Source organism: Mus musculus, chromosome 1, assembly GCF_000001635.26.
Source record: "Mus musculus strain C57BL/6J chromosome 1, GRCm38.p6 C57BL/6J".
In the NCBI taxonomy this organism is placed as follows: Eukaryota; Metazoa; Chordata; class Mammalia; order Rodentia; family Muridae; genus Mus; species Mus musculus.
Genome location: NC_000067.6, coordinates 36,818,863 through 36,832,092, shown reverse-complemented (window position 1 = coordinate 36,832,092; position 13,230 = coordinate 36,818,863). Strand labels below are relative to the sequence as shown.

At 42.1% G+C, this 13,230-nt stretch overlaps 1 protein-coding gene across 4 annotated transcripts in view; it reads left to right on the top strand.

Annotated features, from left to right (window-relative positions):
• Tmem131 (transmembrane protein 131) overlaps positions 1–13,230 on the top strand; it is a 147,426-nt gene that overhangs the window by 107,522 nt on the left and 26,674 nt on the right. For all 4 annotated transcript variants that reach the window (NM_018872.2, XM_017321814.2, XM_006496150.3 and 1 more), the window contains exons 12-21: positions 2,419–2,527; positions 3,920–4,028; positions 4,678–4,831; positions 4,912–5,082; positions 6,554–6,664; positions 6,747–6,881; positions 7,273–7,377; positions 8,940–9,026; positions 12,878–13,030; positions 13,125–13,200. In NM_018872.2, coding sequence (NP_061360.2) covers positions 2,419–2,527; positions 3,920–4,028; positions 4,678–4,831; positions 4,912–5,082; positions 6,554–6,664; positions 6,747–6,881; positions 7,273–7,377; positions 8,940–9,026; positions 12,878–13,030; positions 13,125–13,200 — 1,210 coding nt within the window. The remainder of the gene's footprint in view (positions 1–2,418; positions 2,528–3,919; positions 4,029–4,677; positions 4,832–4,911; positions 5,083–6,553; positions 6,665–6,746; positions 6,882–7,272; positions 7,378–8,939; positions 9,027–12,877; positions 13,031–13,124; positions 13,201–13,230) is intronic.

The following is a 13,230-nucleotide window of genomic DNA, read 5'->3' as shown; positions in this document are numbered from 1 at the left end:
TACCTGAATGAACTTTAAGTATTTTATTGTGATTTTTGTTTGTTATTTATTTATTTGTTATTTCCTTAGACAAATGAGTTTTACCTGATGATTCAGGTTTATTTTTAAGAGTGCACAGTTCAGACTCCTTGTGTAAAGTGGCTCACCAACTTTACATTTGTTCACTATTAGTGCAGTATGTTTTGCAGTGATAACTCTGAATGTAAATTCTCTCTCTCATTTGGCAATGCTTAAAGTATTGCATTTGAAGTGAAAGAATCATTTTTTTTCAACATGTATTTTAAGATCTTCCTGCTTATAACAACTGTATCTCAGCAAAAAAACATGACTTGTTCTTTCTGGTACGGTTTTGCAAGGCTGCTACCACAGAGAGCATGCTACGGTGTGGCCCCTCAGGAACCGCTGCAGCAAGGGAGCATGTCTGGACATGGCCGTGCTTCCATTGTTGCTGTCTCACAAGGTAGACAGTGAAGGAAAGCCCTCTGAGGCCTCAGCTCACAAGGCCAGCTCTCTAGCTCCGCAGACAGATCATACCCTAGAGAAATTCTCACAGGTGGGGAAGTGAGCCTGAGTGTGGCCACGAGCAGCTGGGGCTCCAGCTGCACTCCTGCTGCCTGCCTGCCTGCCACGTGTGCTCCGTGGCTTCCCTTGCTCGGGTGGTAAAATCGTGCAATAAAAGCAAAAGAAACTTCCTTCCATTTGCAGCTTAGCTCACAGTTCTAGCTGTTCTTTGTTTACTCTCAAAATGCTTACATATGCTTGAGGGGATGGAGAGGTCTGTGTTTTAGACGGTTGCTACTAACAGTAAGCTTATTGATAAGTAAGGAATTGCTGTGAGCAGATCTTCTGGTTCCCAGCCCAGTCTTCAGCGCACAGTGAAGCAGATGAGAAGCTCATGCTGGGAGAGCAGAGGTGCAAGGATTCCAGCAGTGCTTCTGCGGGAGGGAGGGAGCAGTCCTTAGGGTGCCCCAGCCTGTGAGGTCTTGCTAGCCCCCAGGGCTAATGGCAGTGCGTGGGAGAGTGAGCTGCCCTGGCAGGCCCTGGAGTTACTCTAATCTTCTTAAGTCCCTGCCATAGCAAGCACCAGGCTGCAGGCCAGTGTCCTTTTTCATATTCTTCTCACTTCTGTTGTGGCTTCAAGGGACTCACATTTGATGCTCAGACTGGGAAGAGTTCTCCTTTATAAGGATCAGCCTCGACTGGGGAGGAATCTAGTGCCCTGCCGGCCGTGAAGCAGGCATGAGCTTCACAGGTGGAGGATTGTCCTGGGGGGAGGGGGGGGGATAAGTGGGCTTTGATGTCAAGTTCACACAGCCCCAATGATTTGATACTTAGAATTAAGGTTACTGTGCAATTTGTATACCAGGATGTCAGACAAGTGGCCCTGTACCGAGTCAGGAGCCTGGCTTCAGTCCTCTCGGTACCCGACTGTTGAAACATTGCGTTATACTCTGAGGCTTTCTTTCTTTTTTTTTTTTTTAGATTTGCTTATTTATTTATTTATTTATTTATTTATTTATTTATTTATTTATTATATGTAAGTACCCTGTAGCTGTCCTCAGACACTCCAGAAGAGGGAGTCAGATCTCGTTATGGATGGTTGTGAGCCACCATGTGGTTGCTGGGATTTGAACTCCTGACCTTCGGAAGAACAGTCGGGTGCTCTTACCCACTGAGCCATCTCACCAGCCCGAGGCTCTCTTTATTAGAACAGTGCGGATAGAATTGATATCTTTGAATTCTTTCAGTTAAAATGATTTGTATCATTGAGGATAATTTAAAAAAATAAACCTTATAAAGTGTTCAATTTAAATATATACTAAAAATACACCATTTAGTGGGGTGTTTGTTTATTTGTTTGTTTGTCTTAACTTTAAGTTTGTGTAGATAGACCTGATTTCCTAAGTTGTAAGCATCCGAGCCTCACTTCCAAGTTCAGTGCCTCTGTAGTGAGCCTCAGTCCCTAGTGCTCACTAGAGTGCAGCCTTACCCTTTGACAGTGGACCGTGCTTACCCTGCCAAGCTGGGGAGAAACACTGCAGAGGCCACATGGGGTCACAGTGCCCTGAGGTGTGCTCACTCTTCCTACTAGGACACAGTTTCAGGGCACCTTTGTGTGTGGCTTTCTTCAAGATGGATGAGTCTTGAGATATCTTCTTGTCCTCTTATCTTAGAAAGTAGGCTTTCATGTAGAGAAGGAGACCTTTAGGTTTCCCATGTGTGAGTTCGTCCTGAGGTGTCATACTTAGTCATCTCATACTTTGCCATCACTGCATTTCATACAGTGTTCTTGTGAAAGTCGGGCTTTGCTCTTGTCTTATTTCACTTACAGCTACTAGTATTACGCCTTACGTTTGTGTATGCTTTTCTTTCTACCTAAACTACTAGACTAAAATAACAGGTTTGTTTTCTTCGCAGAGTGTTCGACCAACACCACAAAATGACGCTATCACGGTACATTTTAAACCAGTTACGTTAAAAGCTTCTGAAAGTAAATATACCAAGGTTGCCAGCATTAGTTTTGATGGTAAATATTCATTTTTTTCTCCTAGAGTGGTTATTATTTTGACAAACTAGAAAGCTCCTATGTTGATGAGTTAATATAGAAATCCAGACTATTTTAATACTACTGCCTCAATTGATTTTCCCCTATGAAGATTCATCATTAACTTACTTTATTAATTCATAATATAACTCCACAAACCTAAAACAGTATGTACAATCAGGAAACCTAAGCAGATGTGTTAGGGTCGGAAGTTTCTGTAGTGTGGGATAACTAGTCACAGCAGTCGACATTTACCTTAGTTATGAAGTCATTGGGTGTTTTAATTAACTGATACTATATTTAACTTCCAGAAGCACATTTTGGTTCACAGGCAAAAATATTATTTTTAACATTTTTCTGTGTTGACTTTTTAAGCAAAGCAGACAGTCCTGTCTAAGCTAAAATAAGAGCCTTTATGTATTGTCAAATTAGCTACTATTTCAGACAAGTGATAGATATCATTTGATGTGTTATTTCATATCTAGAACCACGCCTCCCTGGTCATACCCAGTCTCACCTGAAACATTAGCTCAGACGTCAGCATGTTTACAGTCTGTCTTCATTCCATTTTTCACTTGTTTTAAGAGAAATTTATTGAATTTATTACTGCAAATTTTAAATTATGACATAACAGCTGCTCAACTAGATATACAATTAAATAAGAACTGAAACTCGGAAGAGCATGTCTTTTCTGTGGTCTTGATACCCCGGACATGCCCATTTCATCCAATACACCTGTCTTATCGGAGCATGGAGTGAGCGATAAAGCTGAGCCTGGTGCTCCAACACCCACATCTGCCCAGAGTCCCCAGCTCACACCCCGGCTCATCAGATGAGGGAGTCGGTGAGGGTGGCAGCAGCCAACCAAGCGCAGCAGTGTGGGAGAGAGTCTGCATGGTCCTCACATGCTCACTGTACTGAGGGTTAAGGAGCCTGCCGTCCTAAGTGACACCAGCGCCTCAAACGAGCCTGTTTGCCTCGCTACAGGAAAGATAACCTGCTTTTTATATAAAATGTGAGCGCGGTTTGCAAGTGTGCTGTTGGCCAGTGTAAAAGCTTTCCTTTTTCAGAAACAAAACTTTCAGTTTGCATAAAGTCACACAGACTTACGAGCAGTAAAAAGTAAGAAGCTGCCTACATGGCTCAGGGTTCAGGCCTCGCTGCTGCAAGCCTGACAGCATATGTTCTGTCCCTGAAAACGCACATGGAGGAAAGAGGATAGTCCTGAAAATTGTCAATGTGTGTGCCACATGACACCTCACCCGCACTCACTCACACACACACACACATAAGGAAATGTAATTTTTTTACATTTCAAAAATACCCTCACACACACACATAAATAGATGATTTTTTTTTAATGCTTCCTTGCAGCTTCGAGAGCAAAAAAGCCATCTCAATTTTCTGGGAAAATAACTGTTAAAGCAAAGGAAAAGAGTTATTCTAAACTCGAAATCCCCTACCAAGCAGAAGTTCTAGATGGGTAAGTTTTGTCTTAAAAGAAGCTTTGTAACTTTTTGTTTGTAATTTTTTGCTGATTGATAAAAGTTCACCTAACCTGATGGGTTATTGTGAAAAGGATAACCACAACTATAAAGGAAAATTTTCTGTGTCCTGTTTATTTCTGACTTTCTAAGGTGGCAAAAGAAAATGGAATATTATGGTTTGTGTTAGATTTAATAATTTATAAGTCAATTTGTGCTTTTTAACTACTTAAATCTTTTGAACCTTTTTCACTGTGCCATTCTGTTTGAGGTATGTCAGCCTGTTCCTCGGTGACTTGAGGCAGTCTTCTGTCCTTTCCTAAACTAGCAGTGTGCCGACACACAGCCTGTAGATGCCCACTGTGGCCATGCATGCATTCATGCTTGCAGTGACCTCAGCAGCGTTAGCCTTCCTGCACTCTCCATGCTGTCCATGGAATTTCAGCTTGCAGCAGGGAACCGTCCGCTGTTTCATTTCAGTATTTCATGAGCAAAATGTTAAGTCACATGGTGAATGAAGTTATAAAAATTAACCACTAAATGCCTATAGTTGTAATTCCATGGTGTGGCTTAATGCTAAATGTATACCAAGCAAGTTGGGCACATGGAAGTAAAGAGGATTCATCCTGCTTTGTTTTCTTCCCGTAGTTATTTGGGGTTTGATCACGCCGCCACGCTGTTTCACATCCAGGACAGTCCTGCTGACCCAGTGGAGAGGCCGATCTACCTGACGAACACTTTCAGTTTTGCGATCCTCATTCATGATGTGCTGTTACCAGAAGAAGCCAGAATAATGTTTCAGGTGCGTTGAGCCCGCTTGCTTGGCATCTGCTGCTCTAGCATCCAGGTGAGAGTAACCCTGCTCTTCTGCTTCATCCCCAGGTGCACAACTTCAGCCAGCCGGTTCTCATTCTTCCTAATGAGTCGGGATACATTTTTACCCTGTTTTTTATGCCATCCACCTCATCCATGCACATAGACAACAACATTTTACTTGTTACCAATGCTTCTAAGTTTCATTTACCTGTGCGGGTATACACAGGCTTTTTAGATGTAAGTATGTCGTCAAGGTCCTACCTCTGTGCTTTTGGATATTGTCAGGCAATTGGGAGGATTCCTTCCTAGTTAGTGCTTTCAGGATACAGAAATACACACACACACATACTCACATACACTCACACACTCACACACAAAGGACTCCTAGGATCCCCAGAGAACTCCAAAACTAAGGGTTGCTATTCTTCAGTGTCCAGTGGGAAGTGATCTTGGAATCTACTATAGATGCCCAAATCTGTGATTATCGCAGGCCAGGCCCTTATGGAGAATGCTGTAGTATTCGTAGGCAAACAGTGACATCCGTGAATGTGGAATCTACAGATGGGGAAGACTGACTGCCCATACTGGTCTTGTTCTAATTTAGAAATTAGAATAGATAGTGGTAAATGGAACACAGGTTAATATATAACACAGCACTGCAGTTAAACTATTACTTTCACCTTTTGCCTTAAGGAAAGGACTCTATAGCTTTTCTTTGGTATAGTAACTCCCTGCATTCACTGCCCTTGCTCCTTGGGACATTTATAAAGCATGATAAGGGTTGATTGAACACAAGCACTGTGTTGCTACCACAGTTTCCCTTTGAGACCTACAGGATTGATGAGTGGGTCGCATGTACAGGATTGGATTCACAGGATGAAGGACTAATTCACACTGGGACAGCTCAGGCTTTGCTGACTGCTCAGAGAAGCAAACCACTGAAAACTTAGGAGTTACTTTTGAAATTTTTCACATCAGTCCCCCCCTCCCATATGATATATTTATGATATATTTAGCTCCTTTAATTCCAGTCACTTCCCGGAGCTTTTTCTACATTATTTTCTCTTGCTTTACTTTTACATTGTAAGACAGAGAATCTAGAACAAAGATAAATGGAGAACAAATGGGACAGGGAGACTATTAGGAAACACAGTGGTGACCTTGATTGGATAAAGTTGGAGAACACCAGGCAAAGCAAAGAACCAGAGAAGAAGAAGGCTGGATGGTAAAGATGCACACTTGGGCAATGCAGTAGACACAACACAAGGAAGGTGCAGAGGTCTTCATGGCACAGAAAACAAACCAGAGGGAAAATTGCAGACAAGCTTTGGTGAATGTGGCCAATGAAAGGCATTGGGGAAGAGAAAGATGGGACATCTTTCATCAGCTAGGTGTGCCCAGCTCTAGAGCTCAGTCCAGGCAAGGGGCTAATTATTATTTGTAATCTGTGAGTACTGAGAACACAGACTTCTGCCTGATTGTCAGAGCTCCCTAGCCTTTCCTAGAACTTCAGGGAAGTAGCTGCTAGGAAATGGCCTCTCCATCCCTGACTCCTGATTGTCCTTGTCCGAAGTTCTCAGCATATCATGTAGTTGTAAATATAGACATAAGATGTAGAAACCTTAGTGTCTCCTAGTGGACACTTTATTCAGTAACATTGTTAAACATGTGATCTGGTGTCTAATACAGTCCTTTTCTATCTCTCTAGTACTTTGTATTGCCCCCCAAAATAGAAGAACGCTTCATAGATTTTGGAGTACTGAGTGCTACAGAAGCAAGTAGTATTTTATTTGCAATTATAAACAGCAATCCAATTGAGGTAAAGACATTGTTTTTATTCTCAGTTACACTGAAGATTTCATGTTTGTGCTGCAAGATCACTTTTTGTTTTCTCTTTGAAGCTGGCAATAAAAAGTTGGCATATCATAGGAGATGGCTTATCAATAGAACTTGTAGCTACAGAGAGAGGCAACAGAAGCACGGTGATTGCAAGCCTTCCAGAACTGGAGCGGTCCTCTTTGCCCGACCAGTCCCCGGTGAGTGGGCCTCTTACTGCTTCAAGTTAGAATGGGTGTTTCCGGCCCAAGTGAAAGAGCAGGGCTATGTGCCCCACTCGGCAAGTACTGTGACCTGTTTCCCGGTGGCCATGAGCGCTAGACACTGCGGGGGCCTTGTGGAGCCCGTCTACCACAGTGAAGCAGGCACAGAGTAGATGATGAGGGCACAGAAGAATTGGAAGGATCTGTACCACACTGTCATGAAAGGAGAGTGTCTGCAGTAAGGTTCTGTGCATCAGCTGTGCAGATGCTGTCACACAAAGTCCACACATGGGTCTGTGTGGGCATAGCTCACCACCAGAGTGCTCCCCCTTCAGTAAGACCCTTGAACCTGCACAGCTACTAAATGATGCCATTTTTACTGCTTCAGGTAACATTAGCTTCAGGACACTTTGCAGTGTTCAGAGTCAAACTTACTGCCAAGAAGCTAGAAGGGGTCCATGATGGGGCCATACAGATCACAACCGACTACGAGGTAAGCTGACCAGCGGGGTTTTCTCAAACTTATTAATGGCTGTGCACATTGATCGGGCATGTCAGTTTCTGTAGAAGCAGAGAACTACATTTATTTACAGTGTACCCCTCTTGTGCCTTTAATACAGACCTTTCAGAGCCATTTCAGAACACTAGTGCTTGTACCTCCCAGGGCTCTGCTGAACCTCCTCAGACCTCCTAACTTAACCACAGTGACAGGAAAGTGCCCTTAGCACACTGAGAGTCACGCTGTTAAAAACCTGTCTACAGATCACCACAGAGCAGGTCTGGACTGGACTTCCTGAGCTGCAGGTCTGACTCTGCACTTGTGTTTTGCAGTCCTCTGTGTAGAGTGTATATTATATTCACTAAGATCCTGATTGCATGTATTTCTGGCAGATCTGATCTTTTTCCTATTTTATACTTTTGATTTTTTGGATAAAGGTTCTGGAACTCACTGTATAGTAAACCAGCCTTGAACTAGCAGGCCTCCTACTTGAGCTTCCCAAGTGCTAGCATTACAGGTGGAAGGTTGCTTGCCTGTCTCAGACCTAAATACTTTTAATTTAACACTTACAGATCTTTGGGCGGTTGAGTACTTCTAAATTCAACAAGTTGCTATCTTTGTCCTCCTGAGTGGTTTCAGCATACACAAATCCAGTGGCAAAATAAACAGAACTGGCTATTCAAATAATAAATGATTAGAGTATATCCAGTTACCTCCAAAAGTGAGGAATTCATACTTAACATTCATATAGAAGTAAGTGCCTTTCAGAATTGAGACAGTTTTGGTTTTTTGGTTTTTTTTTTTTTTTTTAATGGATGAAAATAAAAATTAAACAGGGCAGGAAACATGGTTCAGCAGTTAGGAGCACTGGCTGTTCTTCTTGAAGACCCAGGTTCAATTCCCAGCACCTACAAGGTGGCTCATAACTATTTGTAGTTCCAGTTCAGAGGATCTAGTGCCCCCTTCCGGTTTCTGCAGGCACCAGGCATGAGCGTGGTAGGTATTCAGGCAAAATAGCCACACACATACAATTAAAAAAATAAAAGTTTTTAAAACAAAACACAAATATACCCCCATACACGGCATTCATGGCTCACTTGTGATACTAATTAGGAATAAGCTGAAATTCTAACTACAGAATGTTCAACTTGTCTTTAAAACTTGAGTTGAAATCTATTTCTACCAAAACAATATTGAATTTCATAGCTGTAGAAATCCTGGATTTTTATAGATGTTGTTTTAGGAATACAACTTTCCTTTTTAATCTGTAGAGGACTTGTATTTTGAAAAGCTGTCTTTATTCCTCCCCTGTGACTTGGTCTTAACTGGTTTTAGCAGGTAAATGAGTAGTCACTGGAAATGGATTGTTTTCATTTTATAGAAAACCTTGGGCAGATTAAAAAGTTTCCAGGGTGGTTTTAATACTGGTTTTGCGTTATTGTCAGTATACAACACAAAATAAGCTTTGTTTTTAATTCCTAAAACAGTGAAGTCATTGTCAGTAGCAAACATCCCAGACTTCTGACGTGATGGTGGTCTGCCTCTTTCCTCCATAGATCCTGACCATCCCTGTGAAAGCTGTGATCGCCGTGGGCTCGCTGACCTGCTTCCCCAAGCACATGGTTCTTCCCCCTTCCTTCCCAGTAAGCCAGCTCACGCTTCGCTTGATCGTTGTTTTCTGTTGCTTAGTGCTCAAATGGGAAAGACATTTCCTGTTTTCATCCTCTACTGTAACTGAAGCACCGCACTGCGCCAGGTTCTTAAGAGAATGGAAAGTGGGATGAGCAATAGACCCTCCCTCAGGAAGATTTCCTATGAAGACTGGAAGCAGGAGCCTTGATGTGTAAAGCAGATACAAGTTGTCCTGCAAAGAAAAAGGGGCTTAGAGAGAAAGCATCTTGCAGCCTAACTCAACAAAGCCTTTCCTGCTTCCAGCAAAGCCTCCACTATTTGAAAGGGGGAAAAAATGGCCTAAAGAAATGTCTTGTTCTGTATAGTTTTACACACACATACACACAGAGTGACCTTTTTTAAAAAAACAAAAAACAAAAAAAAAATATGAAGCTGTTTAATTAGGTTGTTAGCAATTTAGAAAACCTAAGGATGCATCCCATTGGTTGTCAGGGAGAGAAGCAGCTGCACCCTGCAGCAGGAGGGCGAGGGCTGCGACAGGGCCGTGTTTAAAGAGTCACTGGGAGTCCAGCACCTACATGACAGGATGGCTCCCAGCTGTCTGTAACCCCAGTTCCAGGGGATCAAGACACACATACAGTGCACATAAATACCAACACTCGTAAAATAGAAACAGGAACTCTTGATGCAGAAAAAGTTGATATCAAAATGTTTCTCTGATCTATCTGAAAAACAGCTAGAATCAATTTTTTCAGCTTGATAAGAAATTGTCTAGGCAGGCATGTACAGACAATTTTAAAATCATCTCCAAAAACTTTGTAGATGCTTAAAAATGTAAAAAATGTCTTTGTGGGCTGGAGAGATGGCTCAGTGACTAAGAGCACCGACTGCTCTTCCAAAGATCCTGAGTTCAAATCGCAGCAACCACATGGTGGCTCACAACCACCCGTAATGAGATCTGTCGCCCTCTTCTGGAGTGTCTGAAGACAGCTACAGTGTACTTACATATAATAATAAATAAATCTTTTTTAAAAAAAAGTCTTTGTGCTAGGGAAAAAAAACCCACATAGGTTTTATTCAGTAGGAAGAGGTCCCTTGATTTCAACAAAGCCCAGCTGAATTGGATTTTTTCCTACATAAAAATATAAACATTTACTCTCATAAATAAATAAATATAATATACAAATAAATTGTTGGGTTTTACATATAAAACTTGATATGTGCAACATAAGTATAAAATCTCTTTCTAGATAGAATCAGTATCTTTTTAGTTACTTTTAAGATTTAAAATTAAGATGTTTTCAGTTCATCTGGGGTTGGTGGCTCTGCAGGTGAAGGTGCCACCAAGCCTGATCCACCTGAGTTTAGCAGGACTCACATGAGGGAAGGAGAGAAGCAACTCGTGTGAGTTATTCCCTGACCTCTACACGGTCTGCATGGGGCGTGCACGCCCTGGCACATGAGCCCACCACCACACACACACAAGTAAATAATGTAATCTTTTTAATTTTAAAGAATTAAAAGTCTGTATATAGGATATTAAGTAAGGAAATACAAAAATCCAAATACTTCTTGACTACTGTAGACAGCAGTGGTTTCATGTGTAATTCTAGAACACTTGTCACAATTCCTTTTTGGTTTGATGATGGTTTCTTACGGGTTGGTCTCTCTAGGAAAGGAATGAGGTACCTTTTATCCCCAGTGACTAGCAGGTGATATACATGAGGGAGGTGGTTGGGAGAGGACACAGGCAAAGATATTTCACAGGGATCAACTCCTTGAGTGTCCCAATGAGGTCAACACAGGGAGGCAACTGTGAGAGACAGGTAGTCAGAGAGCTCAGCTATGCCTCAGAGGTTGAGCCTTGAGAGAAGAAATAGGAAAGGAGCTGGCTTTTTGAGAAAGAGTCAGGATGCGTTGGGCAGATGTAGGAATGTAGAAATGGTATCTTCTTGGGGTGGAGGTCTAGCGGGTAGGAGATGGGACACCCTATTTAACAAAGCCTGACTCAAGATTGTGTCCCTTTCAATATAAATTTTAATAAGGTTAACATATTTCAGTTGGGCTATCATCGAGCCTTTGCCTCCCTATATTGCACTTTGTCCTGACTGTATGTTACACCCATGCTTTATCATGCGTGCATAAGAGCCTTCTTCCTCCTCAGTCACCATCAGTACCCCAATCTCCTCACTAGCTGCTAGGGAGCAGTATGTCAGAAAACGTTTCAAAAACCTTTCAGCTCAATATTTGAGTAGAGTTGCAAAAGGAATTTTATTATCTTTGGTCTTCATGTGGCCTAAGAACAGGCCAGCAGGAGTTATGTTAGCTGTAGAAACTGGATAGCTGACAAGGCAGCACTGCAGCCACCGCTGTACCCGTCCTCTCCCCAGCCTCATGGCCACCCTCGGGGTCTTGCCAGGGAGAAGGATGTCATATATCTGTTTTCTGGGACTAATTATTAGACAAGCACGTTTCTCATTTAGAAAATTATTTTAAGGGGATAGGAACCACATGTACAAAGACCATAATTCTTTATTCAATCAGAGAGTTTATAAAAGTAAGTCAAGCTTGTAATGTGCTTCTTAAGAATAATTTGAATCTTTTTTCTTTTTTTTTTTTTTTTTTTTTTTTGAGACAGGGTTTCTCTGTGTAGCCATGCATGGCTATCCTGGAACTTACTCTATAGACCAGGCTGTCTCAAACTCAGAAATCTGCCTGCCTCTGCCTCCTGAGTGCTAAGATTAAAGGCGTGTGTCACCACTGCCTGGCTTGAATCTTTTTTAATTTCAAGCTTTTCTAATTTGATACCTTCTAGAAAAACGAAACTGTTACTTGGTAAGAAGGAACACTGATGAAGACTTCAGTCTGTGGGGCTGGAGAGTCGGCTCAGCAGTTATAGGAGTTAGGCTTTTGCAGAGAGGATAGTGGAGTTGGCAGCACCCGCATGGCAGCTTCTTGCTGTCTGTTCCCAGTTCCTAACTCTGGCCGCTGCACTTGCCAGACATGCACACAGTGCACTTTACATGTGTACAGCCAAAGCATTCATACACATAGTTAAAACAAGCAAACCTTTTCAGAAGAATCTAATTTGTGTGCTGTTTTGTCAGAGTCTTCAATGAGTTACTTGGTGTGTTTTTACTGTGAATTATTATTTTGCAAGACAAGGACGTATGAGGCTCTGTCCTCTGGCCTTGATCATCCACATGCTGACAGTACAGGCATGTACCCCATGCCAGCTGATAGCCTACATTTTTTTTTAAAGATTTATTTATTTATTATATGTAAGTACACTGCAGCTGTCTTCAGACACTCCAGAAGAGGGCATCAGATCTTGTTACAGATGGTTGTGAGCCACCATGTGGTTGCTGGGATTTGAACTCTGGACCTTCGGAAGAGCAGTCGGGTGCTCTTACCCACTGAGCCATCTCACCAGCCCGATAGCCTACATTTTTAAAGAGATTTAATTTTCTCTTGGATGGCAAAAATTACTGTTGTATTTCTAAGGAAAACATTTTCTTTTAAAGAATGTGTTTCGGCCTTCCTTGGTTAGATTTTAGAATTCATTTATTTTGGGGCAGCCTTGCCTTGGTGTTAGCAGACTTTACATTACAAACAAAGTGACCCTCTAAAGCCCCCTCTGTGCCTTCCTGGGTACTTAGTATGTCAACACAAGTTAAATTCCCATTAGTTTATAACAGTACTTCTGTAACATGCACGATGGCACCAGTGAAAAAGCTGGCCTGTGATCTCAGGTCTTCAGATTTGCTGGTTCTCATTTGAATGAGGGCATGGATTTTCGTGTCAATTATAATTTTAAAAGGTCGATTGATGAAAATTCTGAACTTGTGTTTTCTTCTTTCAGGGGAAAATAGTTCATCAGAGCTTAAATATTATGAATTCCTTCTCACAGAAGGTGAAGATACAGCAAATAAGGTCTTTGTCAGAAGACGTACGATTCTACTACAAACGATTACGGGGTAATAGGGAAGACTTGGAGCCAGGGAAGAAGTCTAAGGTTTGTTAGAAATGAGAATTTCCAGCTGTCATCACTCTGTGGCTGGCCGTCTGTCTGTTCTCGGCACTCATGGTCGTCCTGTGTTCCTTTACAGATTGCAAACATTTATTTTGACCCTGGGCTGCAGTGTGGGGATCACTGCTATATCGGCTTGCCTTTCCTATCCAAATGTAAGTCTTCCATCCCGCCTTCCTTTACTC